Here is a 13,253-nt window from a genome sequence, read left to right as displayed (position 1 = left end):
TATAAAATTATTATTTTAAAAATTATATTAATCTCATATCGAATTAATATTTTGTATATAAAAATTAAAAATCTTTAAAATTGTTATTTTTAATATTCAGAGGTGTAAAAAATCATTACACAGAGTGAAATTGAAGGTGTAACAAAACCTATATTAAATTTTAGGTTACCATAATTTTTTTTTTTTTCAAGTTTGGGAGCTAATTATTTTAGGATTATATTTTATCATAAATATCGGTTATTTTTGTCTTATTGAAAACAAGGTAATGGCTTTGTTGTTCAAAAAACAGAATTAGTTTAAAAATGTCTAATTTTGGAAAATTTTGTCCGCTGGATTAACAAATTTTTTATATAAATAAAGAGGTGTAACTTTATAAGGGAAGACACGATGTCGTATTATGACATTAGCTGTATTCATTTCTCGACCTTGCGTCTGGCGTTTTATTGAGTGCACCTACGACCTCACAATTTACCCACACATCCACTTGTTCTTCTGTTTTGTCCGTTTCTCAAAGAACTGTAGTATTTCGAAACGTATCCCTCGAGATTCTATATTTTTAAAAGAAAACCCCAAACACAATTTTTCTTTTTTTTTTTGAAAAAAAAAAAAAATATCTTTAATGGTATAAAATTTGACCTCAAATATAAACCCTGAATCCACGCCACCGCACCCATCTCCACCATTTTCTTTACCTCACTTTCTACTGTCTCAAACCAAAAGCCATGTTTGAAGAATCCATAACGTCTGTACCCTCTATCTGGGCATCCATGAACAGTTGGTTCACTCCCACTGTCCTCTTTGTCTTCCTTAATCTCGTGATTGGCACCATTTATATTTCTTCAAGCTTAGCCACCAATCACCAGAAACCACCAACTGATCAAAATCAAGAAAATAAACACCATTTACCTAGATCTCCCTCTGTTCTTCACAGACTTAAATCTATCAATTTTTACAGTTACAGATCTCCTGAACCCACTTCTGTTGCTTTTGAAAAACCACCTCAAAATTTTGACACCCATTTCACTCATTTCCAACAATCCCCTGCAGAAGAATACCATCAAAACCAGCCATTTCTTTCTAGATCTCCTTCTATGCTTCAAAGACTCAAATCTATCAACCTTTATAATTACTTTAATCAAGAAACCATTAACTTTTCTTTACCAAAAAATAAAGAAATGTTGCCAAATTCCCATTCTATTGCTCCTCCACAACAAACTTATCAAGAAACAGAGGAGGTGGAAACGGGGGAAGGAGAAGAAGAAACAGAGAAAATTAAAGACCAAGAAGAGACCTTGGACGAGATATATAGTAAGTTACAGAGCAATAAACAAGTGAGTCGGAGTAAATCGGACACGAAGCCTGCCGCTGGTGAAATACCCACAAAGCTTCCAAAGAAAATGAGGAAATCTGCTAGTGTTAAGTCTGCTTTTGCTCATTTTGAAGAAGATGACATTGTTGTGGAGTCTCGTCGGCCGGCGACTGTGAAAGAAGGGAAGAGTAGTAAAATGACAGAGGTGGATGATGCAGAAGTGGATGCTAAAGCTGATGATTTCATTAACAGGTTTAAGCAGCAGTTGAAGTTGCAGAGGCTTGATTCCATTATCCAGTACAAGGAAATGATCGGTAGGGGAAATGCAAATTAATTTAGTTTCTGGGTTTCTTTTTCTTTTTGTTTAATTTGAGAAATTTGTTTGAAATTTACGATTTCTTGAATGTAGATCCACCTGAAAAAAATTAAATGCTCTGTTGCTGTGTATCCACAACTATTTCTTCAAATATGCATTATTAATTTGTTAAAATCTTGTTTCTTTACTATAAATTGTTAAATTTTTCTGCTCATAATAATAATGACTCCAATCGCGACTCATATTAACAACTATTGAAAAGTTATAGACAGAGATTTAATGCATGGAATGATACTTATGGAGAATAACAGTTGAAACTTTAAAACGACATTAATTCTTAATTTAAAAAGAAAAGTGTAGCAGTGTGAGAAACTAATAAGAGGCGTTTTGATGAATTTACTGGTTTGCCCCTAGGTAATGACATCTCCGTAGACGATGGATGCTTGGTTGTGTTTGGTTGGAATGCACGTGGGAGATTTTATTCGGGTACTGTCCATTAACACCTTGTGGATTGTACATTTATTTCCTAAATAATAAAAAAAAACATTTTTGTTTTTTGCGAAATTGTAACTGTGTTATTCAAACTTTCTGAAATAAATTATAATTAGTAATTACTACTTTTAATAATTCTTAATTAATATTCATAAACTTATTGCATGGATAAATAGATTCAAATATGAAATATTATTTACTTTCTATAATCTTTAAAGAAAATATAAGCTGAAAATATTTAAAGGCTTATGTTTATTTTTTAATAAATAAGCTAAAAGAAGTCTAACTTCTTTAACAATTTCATTTAAAAAAAAAAAGTTAACTTCTTAGCAAATAAGCTAAAAATAATTTGAACTCTAATCAAACTATTTTAGAAATTTCAACTTCTTATATTTGGATTTCAGTGTTTTATATTAATTAGGAAAAAGCATATACTATAATTGTGGAAGAAGCAATGCCTAATAACTAGTAGCTGCTGACCCAAGAAAAAGAGTGGTGCCATGTGGTCATTTTTTCAAAAAAATAAAAATAAAAATACTCACTCCACTCCACTTTAATAATAATATTTAATCTTTTTACAATAATTAAAAAATAATGGAAATATATTGATTTTCTAAAAATACATGCCTTCTTAAAATTTAAAAGTCTAAATCTAATTTTATTACAAAATACATAATAAATAATTAGAAAAAATTAGAAAAAAAAAAATACTCTCAAAATTCCAAATGAGTATTTAAAGTAAAATGTTCATTTGTTACTATTAAAGTGAGACGAAGAGAGTAAAAATTTAATATGAATAAAAGTTATCCTTTTTTTTTATATATATATAAATTGCAATGTAATAAATATTTTTTTCATAGTATTAATTGTTTTAATAATTATAAGTTATTTTATTTAAGTAGTAAGAAATAACGATTCATAATCTCACATTTATTTTTTAAACACCGGTATAAAATTTATATAGTAATTGTCAATTATTTTATCATTTCATAATTCACTTTCTTAATTTTTAAACACTAGTACAATATAATAAAAGAGATAGTCAAATAATTAAGTACTACCTTAAAAACTAATGCTGAATATGACAATCATCAAATGTATTTTCAATATAAATAGAGAAAACAAAAAAATTAGTCCATGGTTTATAGTAAAATTAACACACCATAATCTTTATTTCTAAGGCCTCTAAATTATAATTTTATTAAAATTTTAGTCCTTCTGTTCAAAGAAGATAAACCAAAATGTTAAATGAAATCATAAGAGAATGACCAAAATGTTAATAAAATTTATAAGTTATGAACCTTATAATTAATTTGTTCCTAATTTAATTTAGGGATCAATTCATCAGTCAATTGACAAATAAACTAAGTTATTTTGAACGGAAAAACTAACGTGTTACCAAAAATATAAGTTAAAAATCTCATGATTATGTGTTAATTTAACTATAATTTAGGAACCAATTTATTATGTTTCTGTATAAATATTATACTATTAAAATTAAATAGATTTATGTTAAAGAAGTGTTGAATATATATATTTTTTAAATTTAGGAGATAATTTCAGAACATATATTTTAGTCCCCATAATTGCAATATTAGCCACTTTAATTATCATTAATAAAATTTTGATTCTTTAAATATTAAAATAATTTATTTTTCCCCTTTTTAGCGCAATCAAAATTTAAAATTTTACATCATTTCAAAAAAAGGTTTTAAATTAAATTGTTGAAGTTTGAAACTAGTTTATTGTTTAAATTTCTATTTTCTTAAAATTAAGTAAGTAAACTGAGAAATTGTTTCCTTTTAAGTATATTTTTTCACCTTTTTTTGGTAAAATACTAAACTTAATTATTTTTTACCTAATAATTATTGCACCTAAAATTCCATTAATTTGTTTCTTATATTAGTATTATTTTATAGGCATAAGTCGGTTTATTGGATCGGAGCCTAGATGGGGCCCAAACAAACCAGATACCAATGAAGCCCGATTTCAGCCAGGTTTCAGAAACAAAAGAAAAAGGAAACGACACGTCGAATTCAAGATTTCGGCGTGCCAATTGCAAATAACATCGTCAAATCAGACCAGAACAAGCGAAGAAAAGGAGATCTGCATAACGACACCGGAAAGAACAATCTCTGAAAAGGGCGTCAAAGCAGTTATGAGGGAAAGGGAGACTTTTAGTTTTTGGAGACAAATTGAGTGAGAAGAAGAAAAAGAGAGTTTTAGTTAGAAGAAAGGAGCAAAACAGAAAGGGAGAGAAACAGTCACAAGGAGAGAGATGGGATGGATAGTAAATAAACGGGTAGAGATAGGAAGAGGAAAGACAAGTCGCATTTGGGGAGGAGCATTTCTTTGTTGGATTTTATTCATGTTGGCCACACCCAGAATCCCTATTTCCCACCAGCATCACCAATTTGCTGACATGCGCAATTTTCTTGGTATTTTCTCTATTTAATTTGATCTTTATTTCGGCACTTTTATCATCCTTCTTTAGATGATTCAGTTGATTTAACTTTCTGGGTCTAATCATCTGCAATTTAATTATTTCCTAGACGTAAACGGCATGTCGTTTACTGTCCGAACGATTTTGTATGTTTTGATGGGGTAGGATTTTGGTTATTTGACAGGAGTGCCCAACACATGGAATGTATTCAGCAATTTCCCTTTTTTGATTGTGGGTGTTGTGGGTTTCGTACTCTCTCTTCAAGGGTGCTATTTAAATATAAGGTACTAGTGTTATTCAATCTTCTGCTGCTTTATGTCGTTGCTTGAAAGGGTCTTTTTTTTTTTTTTTCCCCTTTTCTTTTTCTTTTTTTTTTTTAAATGTTTATTTTATTTTATTTCGTATTTGTATTTTTGCAGCTTAAGAGGAGAGATTTGGGGTTGGGTGCTATTCTATGGAGGAATAGTAGCTGTTGCTTTTGGTTCTGCTTATTATCATCTCAAGCCTGATGAAAGTAGACTCATGTGGGACACTTTGCCGGTTAGCACTTATGTTCTGATGTACAATTCTTTCGGAATCCTATTTGTTTCTGTGCTGCACTCTATTTGGTTTGTAAAAAAAAAAATGTAGGAATGTGGACAAAGTAGAGCCTATCTTGAATTGGGATCTTTTGGCTCAACATTATCCCAGTTCTTCAGCATTTACCTAATAATTTATAGTCATTACTTCATCTGGATGTGGAAAATCCTTTCTCTTAGCTTAGACTGTCCTTAGTTCTAAAATTTGGGTTGATTTTGGTTCTGATTTTCTATCTAAAAAAGTAGGGTTATGGTTTCTTTTGCATATGACTATTTTCTGATGGTTTATGTGCAATGTTTTTGTTTTCTATTTCGTAATTTATGTTGCTACATGCAGATGATGATAGCATATTCTTCACTTTTTTCCAGTTTCGTTGTGGAGAGAGTGGGGCAACGAGTTGGATTAAGTTGTTTGTTTGGGTTGCTATTTGTTGTTTTACTTAGCACAACTTATGCAAGGTTGGTTTTTTCATACCTACATTTAAATATGTATTCCTTTGTTTTAATTGATTGGTGCCCCTGTGTCTTTGGTATTCTAAAGTTTTCTGCTGAGAATGGGTTGCTAGTTGTTTGCAGAATATTTAATGATCTTCGGTTGTGCATGATGTTCCAGTTGATTCCATGTGTAGCCATACCGGTCATGGCCTTTTTGTACCCACCCAAATATACACATTCAGTATATTGGATTTGGGCAGCAGGTATTTCATGCGTTACAGCTTTGTTTTATTTATTTTATCTTAGTCAATGAAAAATAGAACAGATTTAAGTCTTCATACATGGAAGCCATCAAAAATACCTTCAACCGACATCCTATGACTTATTTGTACAAAACAAGAAAAGGCAAAGATTATGAGAACATTTGTATCAAGACCAGGAGAAGTGTGGCAAAATGATCTTTTGTTGTCTGAATATGCATAAAAGATCTGTTGCATTCTTTTGTGATTCTGAAGCATTGCAAACTAAGTCCTCAAAAACACAAATAGCATCATAAAATGTGTGATACTATACATTTTACAAACATGGGGAAATGCTCTGATGGAAATTTATATTTTTTCTATATGAGAGATATTATGGGTTACTTCATGAGGCAAAATCATTCCCATCTTCTGTATGTTTTGAAGGACACACTTCTTCTTCCACTCGTTTTGAGTCTCTTCTTGATGGCCTCAAAACTGCAGGTGGAATAGGAGAACATGGATTCTAAGTCCCCTTCTTTTGGCTGCTTTGATCTATGTTGATGATCCACAGCCATGCAATTCAAGTGCTGAGGATAATGATGTTAGGCGGATATGTTAGTTAGCAATTCAGCCAAACTAAGATGCAAAATCCTTCTTGTAAGCTGACTGTTACATAACATGTGTAAGCAGTAAAGAGCATCGATTCTTTTAACTTATATTATTGAATGGAAAACCAAACTTGACCAAGAGATTAGACAACTTTTCTATGGAATACCTGACTAATTTTTTTCTCGTTGGAATGCTGTGAGTGGTTTGCCACCAAGCTCCTTTAGGCAGACGTAGTTAGAAGGGTGCTTCAAGTTGACTGAAATCTGATAGATACAATCTTTCATGTAGCATATTTATTATGGCTGTTTAGGAGACACGACAAGCTCCCTGCTGTCTCACTAGAATAAATAGTCTTGAACTGTAATGAGGCATCCTGATCCAGCCATCATTCTTTTTATACTCAGAAAGTATTCTCTTTCTCATGGGTATGGCTGTCCTTATCAATATCTTTTTATCATTATTTTATTCAAAATTTTGATTTCATGATTAAGGTGACTTGTTAACTGTTATGATTAGAATTTGGAACTGATTGGATGAAGTCTTGTTATAAACTGTATGTGTGCTATAAAAAGAAGCTTGAAAATCCCGCTTTAGTGATCAATTTTCAGTTTCTTTTTCCTTACATTGTTGTTTAGCAGTTTCTTACTTATTGTCTACCTAGTTGTGGACTTAGTGATTTATTTTGTAGTTCATGCAACCTTATATCTCTCTAAATCCTAATACCATGTCAGGGGCTTGCCTCTTAGCCAAGTTTGAAGCTGCTCTTGACAGAAAAATATACCATGCAAATCGGTACTTTATCAGTGGGCACTCCTTGGAACACTTGTGCTCGGCAGCAATTCCTGTTCTATTCACTATTATGCTCATGTATAGAAATGTTAGAATGCAGAGGTATGAATCATTGATAGTTAACTGAATAGGATACTGTTAAGTGAACTAGGGACAATGAAAAAATAATCCCAAAGACATCTGCTAAAGAGGTCTTATTTTTTGGAACAGATGAGGTCATGTTTTGAATTCTCAATATGGTCATGGTGCAGTTTTGACCCATTACTCTAATATGTCTGGTTTGCAACTATTTTGAAAGGGATCTTTTGCAATAAACAACTCATTCAATTGTTACTGCATTTTCTGCCATGATGAGCACTTCTTTTTATGTAAATCTTCAGCATCCCCTTCTCTCTCCCCACCCCCCCCCCCCCCCCCCCCCCCCCCCGGCCCTCCTCTTTTCTATTCCTCCTTTCATATGACCCATTATCTGAACTGCCATTATTTGTACGTATTCAGTTCACTGGGTCATTGTTTGTGTTTTGAAGGATGGTTCCATTTAAATCTGTTGTTATTTGTTATGTTTTCAACTACTCTTTTGTTTTGTCTGTTTGGTTGTAAATACGTTTCTAAAATAGTGATTGACTTCTGTTTCATATTTATGTTTTAGCTAGTCTAATCTATGTTTTCCCTATCCCTTTTTTCTGGTTTCACTACTTGTTTGGGAAAAGTTCAAAACGCCAACTTACCTATATAAGCATATGCTGATAACAGGTTAGGCGACTTAAAAGAGCGTCTGTGAGAAAGTAGAGACACGAAGAAGGCATTTCTAAGCTGCAGCCAGCAGGTACCAAGAAATCAGTGAAGCAGACAGTAGCCACAGCGAATAATTTATGATTGGATAATTTCTTTTCATTTATTCATTCTTTTGAAACGCTACGCTAACCAAGCAGGAATTTTGTTTTGATTACGTATTGGTTGAAGTGAATTTTTTACGTTGTCATTAACATGTCATATAATTAATTAGCATCTAATGAAAGAATTTTGACATGTAACTATTTTATCCTGAAATGTATATATGTGGCACAGCCTTGCTTACCAGGCAAACATGCTCATGCTCTCACATGCAGCTTTCTTTCTTTATAGCCAAAATAGTTTTGGCCGACCGAGTATCTAGCAGACTAACATGCTTGTCCATGTGATGTGATAAAGCTGTTGTGACATGACATGGTTCGATATGATTATGTTCCAATCAAAACAACAAATAAAGATAAAAAAAAAAAATGTCTTGGTCTCTGTTCTTGTTCAAGTTCGGGTTTATGAGTTGTCAAACAAGTTTCATGAATGGTACCAGTGTAGGCAAATTTTAGTGGAAGTGAAAATTCCAGGTCAACAATTGCATTTAGGATCAACTGTGTAAATAATTTCCTTTTTAACTCTACAGTTTTAATTATAACTCGCTAAAATGGTGAATATGCTTATAATTAAAAGGGTTTAAATTCCGTGTAAATGTGATGACAATCGGATTAAACATCTTAATAGTTTTTTTTAATATTATTTCATAATAGTAGCTTAAACAGTAATATCAAACCATCTCAATCCTGCGTTTTATCATATGATCACAATTAAACCTAGGATGATGATCTTGATTATTAGTTATCTAAAATGAATTTGCTTCAGTTTGTCTCTTTTGTTGAAGCTAAAGAATCCTGAATTCTATTAACCGAGAATTGAGGAATGGAGAAGGGGGCCCCTAATAGATATGGGCAGCCCTAACTGGTTATCTGATTTTCAATGAAGAGATCTGCAAAATCTGATTGCTGTGAAATTTGGAGGCAGGAGAAAGACAAAAGAAAGTACAGGATTATTTCTTGCCTGCCAGTTTATACAATCGATTAGAGCAGTACAATTTTTCTGAAGTTGGCAGGCAGATCTCTGGTTAGTGGCAATATACACATATATTTATTGGAACTAGAGCAGTGTTTGGATTTGTGGAAAACATGGAAGGAATGAAATTGAAAAGGAAAATAAATAAATTTTGTGGGTCTTTTTCTTCAATTGATACACTGTTGTAGAATAGTAAAGCTTGGCATTTTATGGTGCCCAGTTATGGAATCAAACTTTGATTGACAAGCAACAGAATTGATAGGTTTCAATGTACATAAACATGTTGTAAACGTAAGACATTAACTTGTGCCCTTAGGTCAAATATCATGAGAAGACATTCAATCTTACCGACCCAATTAAATTCAAACTTCAATTGATGTGAAAAGATTAAATCCAAACTAAAAATAATTAATCAATATAAAACAATTGTCTTATTTCATTTTTATTCTTTAATGTTATTTTTACTATTTCTTATTATTATTTGCATCCTATAGCGTTTGGATTTGACTTTGAAGGAACGATTCAGATTTCATTACCCTCTGAAAACTGTCTCTTTTTTTATATATATATATAAAAAAATTAGTAATTTAACATATACGTGGATGACAGAGAATTACATTTTTAACCTTGGGATAAACTTGACCACGGTCAACATTTAGATGACATGTAAGTGTCGGTGGATTGTCAAGTACAAAAATTGCATGATTATTCACTCAATTTAAGCTACTTATTCAGGTTAGGAGATGAAAGCTTCATAATTAATATATATAATTAACCTCATAATTGCAGATTCTAATACTGACTTTTGTAATTTTTTTTTTAAAAAAAAGGAAAGTCCTACAGGAAGCCTCGAAAACACCAAACTCTATCGAGTAATTATTGACTTTGAATTTAAGCTAAGCGATTAGCTTATGCAACTAATGACTTTGATTAATTAACTAATTAAATTTTAATATATTTTGCGCTTAGTCTGCAGGAATTGCCCAGAGACTTTGAGACAACTACCAAGACAGTCTCGTCGGTGGCTTTTCTCATTGCCCTTTATGGGTAAAGATTTGGTACAGCCAATGCTACCATATTAAGTTGCCTTCCAACAACAGCAACTTGCCTTTTAGTCTTTTACAATAACAACTATTCTATAAGTTTGGAAGAAGTGGTAATTGTATTCGCATACAAGTGTGTGTTAAATACATGTATTCAGACTCATCTAATCCTTGAAACAAGGAACTTTTTATACATCTAAATACAACAGAATAGGCTTGAATAGGTCTACGTTGTTATCTTATCTAATATGCCCCCGCAAGATGGTGTTCCGACAGTAACACCAATCTTGGTTCTGAAATTGCTGAATGCGGCGAATGATAATGGCTTGGTTAACATATCAGCAAGTTGGTCTTTAGCTGAGACATGAGTAACTCGAAGAGTTCCATTTTGCACTTGTTGCCTTACAAAATGGTAATCGATTGCTATGTGCTTCATGCGGGAGTGAAATACCGGGTTTGCTGCAACATACGTAGCTCCCAAATTGTCGCAGTAGATCACCGGAGATTTGGGTCTTGGAACATACAATTCATCTAATAAATTTCGGACCCATACTAAATCAGCTACTGTAGAGGCTACTGATCTATATTCAGCTTCGGTGGAGCTTCTTGCCACAGTTTTCTGCTTCTTGGACGACCAGGCTACTGGGTTTTTCCCTAGAAAAATTATATAGGCACTAGTAGATGTCCTATCATCCTGATTGCCCGCCCAATCCGCATCAGAGAAGGCATGTAAATCAACATTAGTTTGGCTACGAAGATTCAACCCAAAATCAAACGTACCAACCAAGTACCGCAAAAGTCTTTTAAGAGCAGTCCAATGTTGTTGAGTTGGCTTTGAGGTGTACTGCGCTAGTTTATTAACAACATATGCCACATCCGGTCTTGTAAGCAATAGGTATTGAAGGCTGCCTATTAACGCTCGATATGCAGTAGCATCCTGTAAATAAGCAGAATCTGTAGAACTGAGAGTCATGGTCGAAGACATTGGGGTAGATGCAGATTTCGCCTCATGCATTTGAGCTTTCTCTAATAAATCACGTATATAATTCTGTTGTGAGAGAAACAGTCCTGTAGCTGTGCGCTTGACTTCAACACCCAGAAAATAGTGAAGGTTCCCCAAATCTTTAATGGAAAATGCCTTACCCAATTGAATTATGAATGCTTCAATACGCTTAGCATTATTCCCAGTTACAATTATATCATCAACGTAAACGAGCAAGTAAAGCACAGTTCCATGTCGATGATATATAAAGAGACAAGAATCTGACTTAGATTGTTGAAAACCAGCGGCTAACAGAAACGATGTTAAAGCAAAGTACCACACCCTTGGAGCCTGTTTTAGTCCATAGAGAGATTTCTCCAATTTACACACAAATTTGGAATTTTTATGTTGAACAAAACCCGGTGGCTGCTCCATAAATACATTTTCACTTAATTTGCCATGCAGGAAGGCATTATTGACATCCACCTGTCGGAGAGGCCAATTCTTACTAACAGCAATGGATAGTATTACCCGAACAGTGGGATGTTTTGCAACAGGAGAGAAGGTCTGATCAAAATCAAGACCTGGTCTTTGAGTGAATCCTCTTGCCACCAAACGTGCCTTATATCGAACTGGAGTTCCTCTGGAATCATGCTTGATGCGAAACAACCATTTACAGCTAACAACATTAGTCGCTTTTTCCAAAGGAACCAAACTCCATGTTTTCTGCTTCATGAGAGCTTGATATTCCTCTTCCATGGCAGATCGCCACTTTGGATCCTTCAGTGCCTGGGCAACAGTCTTGGGAACAAATTGAGAATCTGATTGAACTTCAGTGGACAGACACAGTCTATTAATTGGCTTTCGAATTTGATTTTTACTACGGGTCACCATTGGATGTACATTCTGATTGGGATTTGATGCTAAAGGCAAGTCGTTCACAATATCACTTTGAGAAGGTAATAAATTCGAGGAAGTAGAATTTGCAGTACCTGAATCAGAAGCTGAGATATTACTGTGAACGGATTGCTGCTGGACTAGCGGAGGAGAAGCCGAGGAATCAGAGTTTACAGAATCTGGTTGCCCAATACTGTCAAGACCTGCAGACATTGGTAAAACAAAATGCAATGGTGACCAGGTATCCAAAGTGTGAGAATCGGGTCTGTCTACAGCAGTGGCTAGTGAATGAAAAGGAAATTCAGTTTCTATGAAGTCAACATGTCGAGAGATATAGATTTTGGATGTTTGAGGATCATAGCACTTGTAAGCACTTTGAGTAGCAGAATACCCAAGAAAAACACAAGGAAGGGAACGTTTGTCAAGTTTATGTTTATTAAATGGACGAATCCAAGGATAACATAGACACCCGAAAACCTTTAATTTATCATAGTTGGGTTCTTTTCCATGAAGACAATAGAAAGGTGATTTATTGTCCAAAACAGGGGTTGGCATTCTATTGATTAGATATACTGCCGTTTGAAAAGCATATGTCCAAAAAGTGAGTGGTAAATTGGCTTGATGTAGTAAGGTGAGGCCAGTTTCAACGATGTGTCGATGACGACGCTCGGCTGTAGCATTATGTTCTGGTGTGTAGGGCGGAGTAAGAAAATGGGAAACTCCTTTTTCTTGCAAGTAAGCTGTCAAATGTATGAATTCCCCCCCATTATCCGAGTAAATGGATTTAATTTTCCTATTGAAGTAGTTTTCAACAAGATTCTGAAATACTGGAAAAATCGAGGATACATCAGATTTTCTTTTCAAAGGAAACAACCACACAAATTTTGTAAAATGATCCACAAAAATGAGATAGTACCGAAATTCATCAATAGAAGGGACTGGTGATGGTCCCCAAACATCACTATAAATTAACTCCAATGGAGCATAGCTTGTCATAGTGGACTCAAAAAATGGAGACTTGTGCATTTTGTTGCACTTACATGAATCACAAAAGAAAGAATTGTTTGAAACTGATAAATCAAATGACTGCAAAATAAGACGCAAGATAGGTGTTGAAGGATGGCCTAGTCGTCGATGCCATAGGGGCTGTGAAGAAGCAACAGTATGATTAATACTCAAAGAAGAACCTCTTGACAGATTGGTCGGCCATTCATAAATGCCATTAGTGGGCTTCCCTTCCGCTAGCAGCGCC

General features: G+C 33.7%; 2 protein-coding genes across 6 annotated transcripts; both read left to right on the top strand.

Annotated features, from left to right (window-relative positions):
- The first annotated feature begins 641 nt into the window (after positions 1-641).
- LOC105638146 (bromodomain protein (DUF761)) lies at positions 642-4,320 on the top strand. 2 transcript variants are annotated; one of them, XM_089725015.1, is made up of 3 exons: positions 642-1,623; positions 2,040-2,111; positions 4,037-4,320. In XM_089725015.1, the coding sequence occupies exons 1-3, from the start codon at positions 723-725 to the stop codon at positions 4,318-4,320; spliced, it is 1,257 nt and encodes a 418-aa protein (XP_089581141.1). In that variant the 5' UTR covers positions 642-722. The 2 variants fall into 2 exon arrangements, with proteins under 2 accessions (XP_089581141.1, XP_020536453.1); XM_020680794.3 differs by having other exon boundaries at positions 644-1,623; positions 4,024-4,082.
- A 75-nt stretch (positions 4,321-4,395) lies between these two features.
- Positions 4,396-8,263, top strand: LOC105638145 (Alkaline phytoceramidase (aPHC)). Of its 4 annotated transcripts, none has more exons than XM_089725017.1 (7): positions 4,396-4,555; positions 4,745-4,844; positions 4,980-5,084; positions 5,508-5,597; positions 5,715-5,836; positions 7,156-7,315; positions 7,967-8,263. In XM_089725017.1, the coding sequence occupies exons 1-7, from the start codon at positions 4,396-4,398 to the stop codon at positions 7,992-7,994; spliced, it is 765 nt and encodes a 254-aa protein (XP_089581143.1). In that variant the 3' UTR covers positions 7,995-8,263. The 4 variants fall into 4 exon arrangements, with proteins under 4 accessions (XP_089581143.1, XP_012077283.1, XP_089581142.1 ...); XM_012221893.4 differs by having other exon boundaries at positions 4,980-5,100; positions 5,476-5,597; XM_089725016.1 differs by having other exon boundaries at positions 4,980-5,120.
- Positions 8,264-13,253: the final 4,990 nt, after the last annotated feature.

This window comes from Jatropha curcas, chromosome 8 (genome assembly GCF_041381405.1).
Source record: "Jatropha curcas cultivar XTBG-Jc1 chromosome 8, XTBG_Jcur_1.0, whole genome shotgun sequence".
In the NCBI taxonomy this organism is placed as follows: Eukaryota; Viridiplantae; Streptophyta; class Magnoliopsida; order Malpighiales; family Euphorbiaceae; genus Jatropha; species Jatropha curcas.
This window is presented reverse-complemented; position numbering and strand designations above follow the sequence as displayed.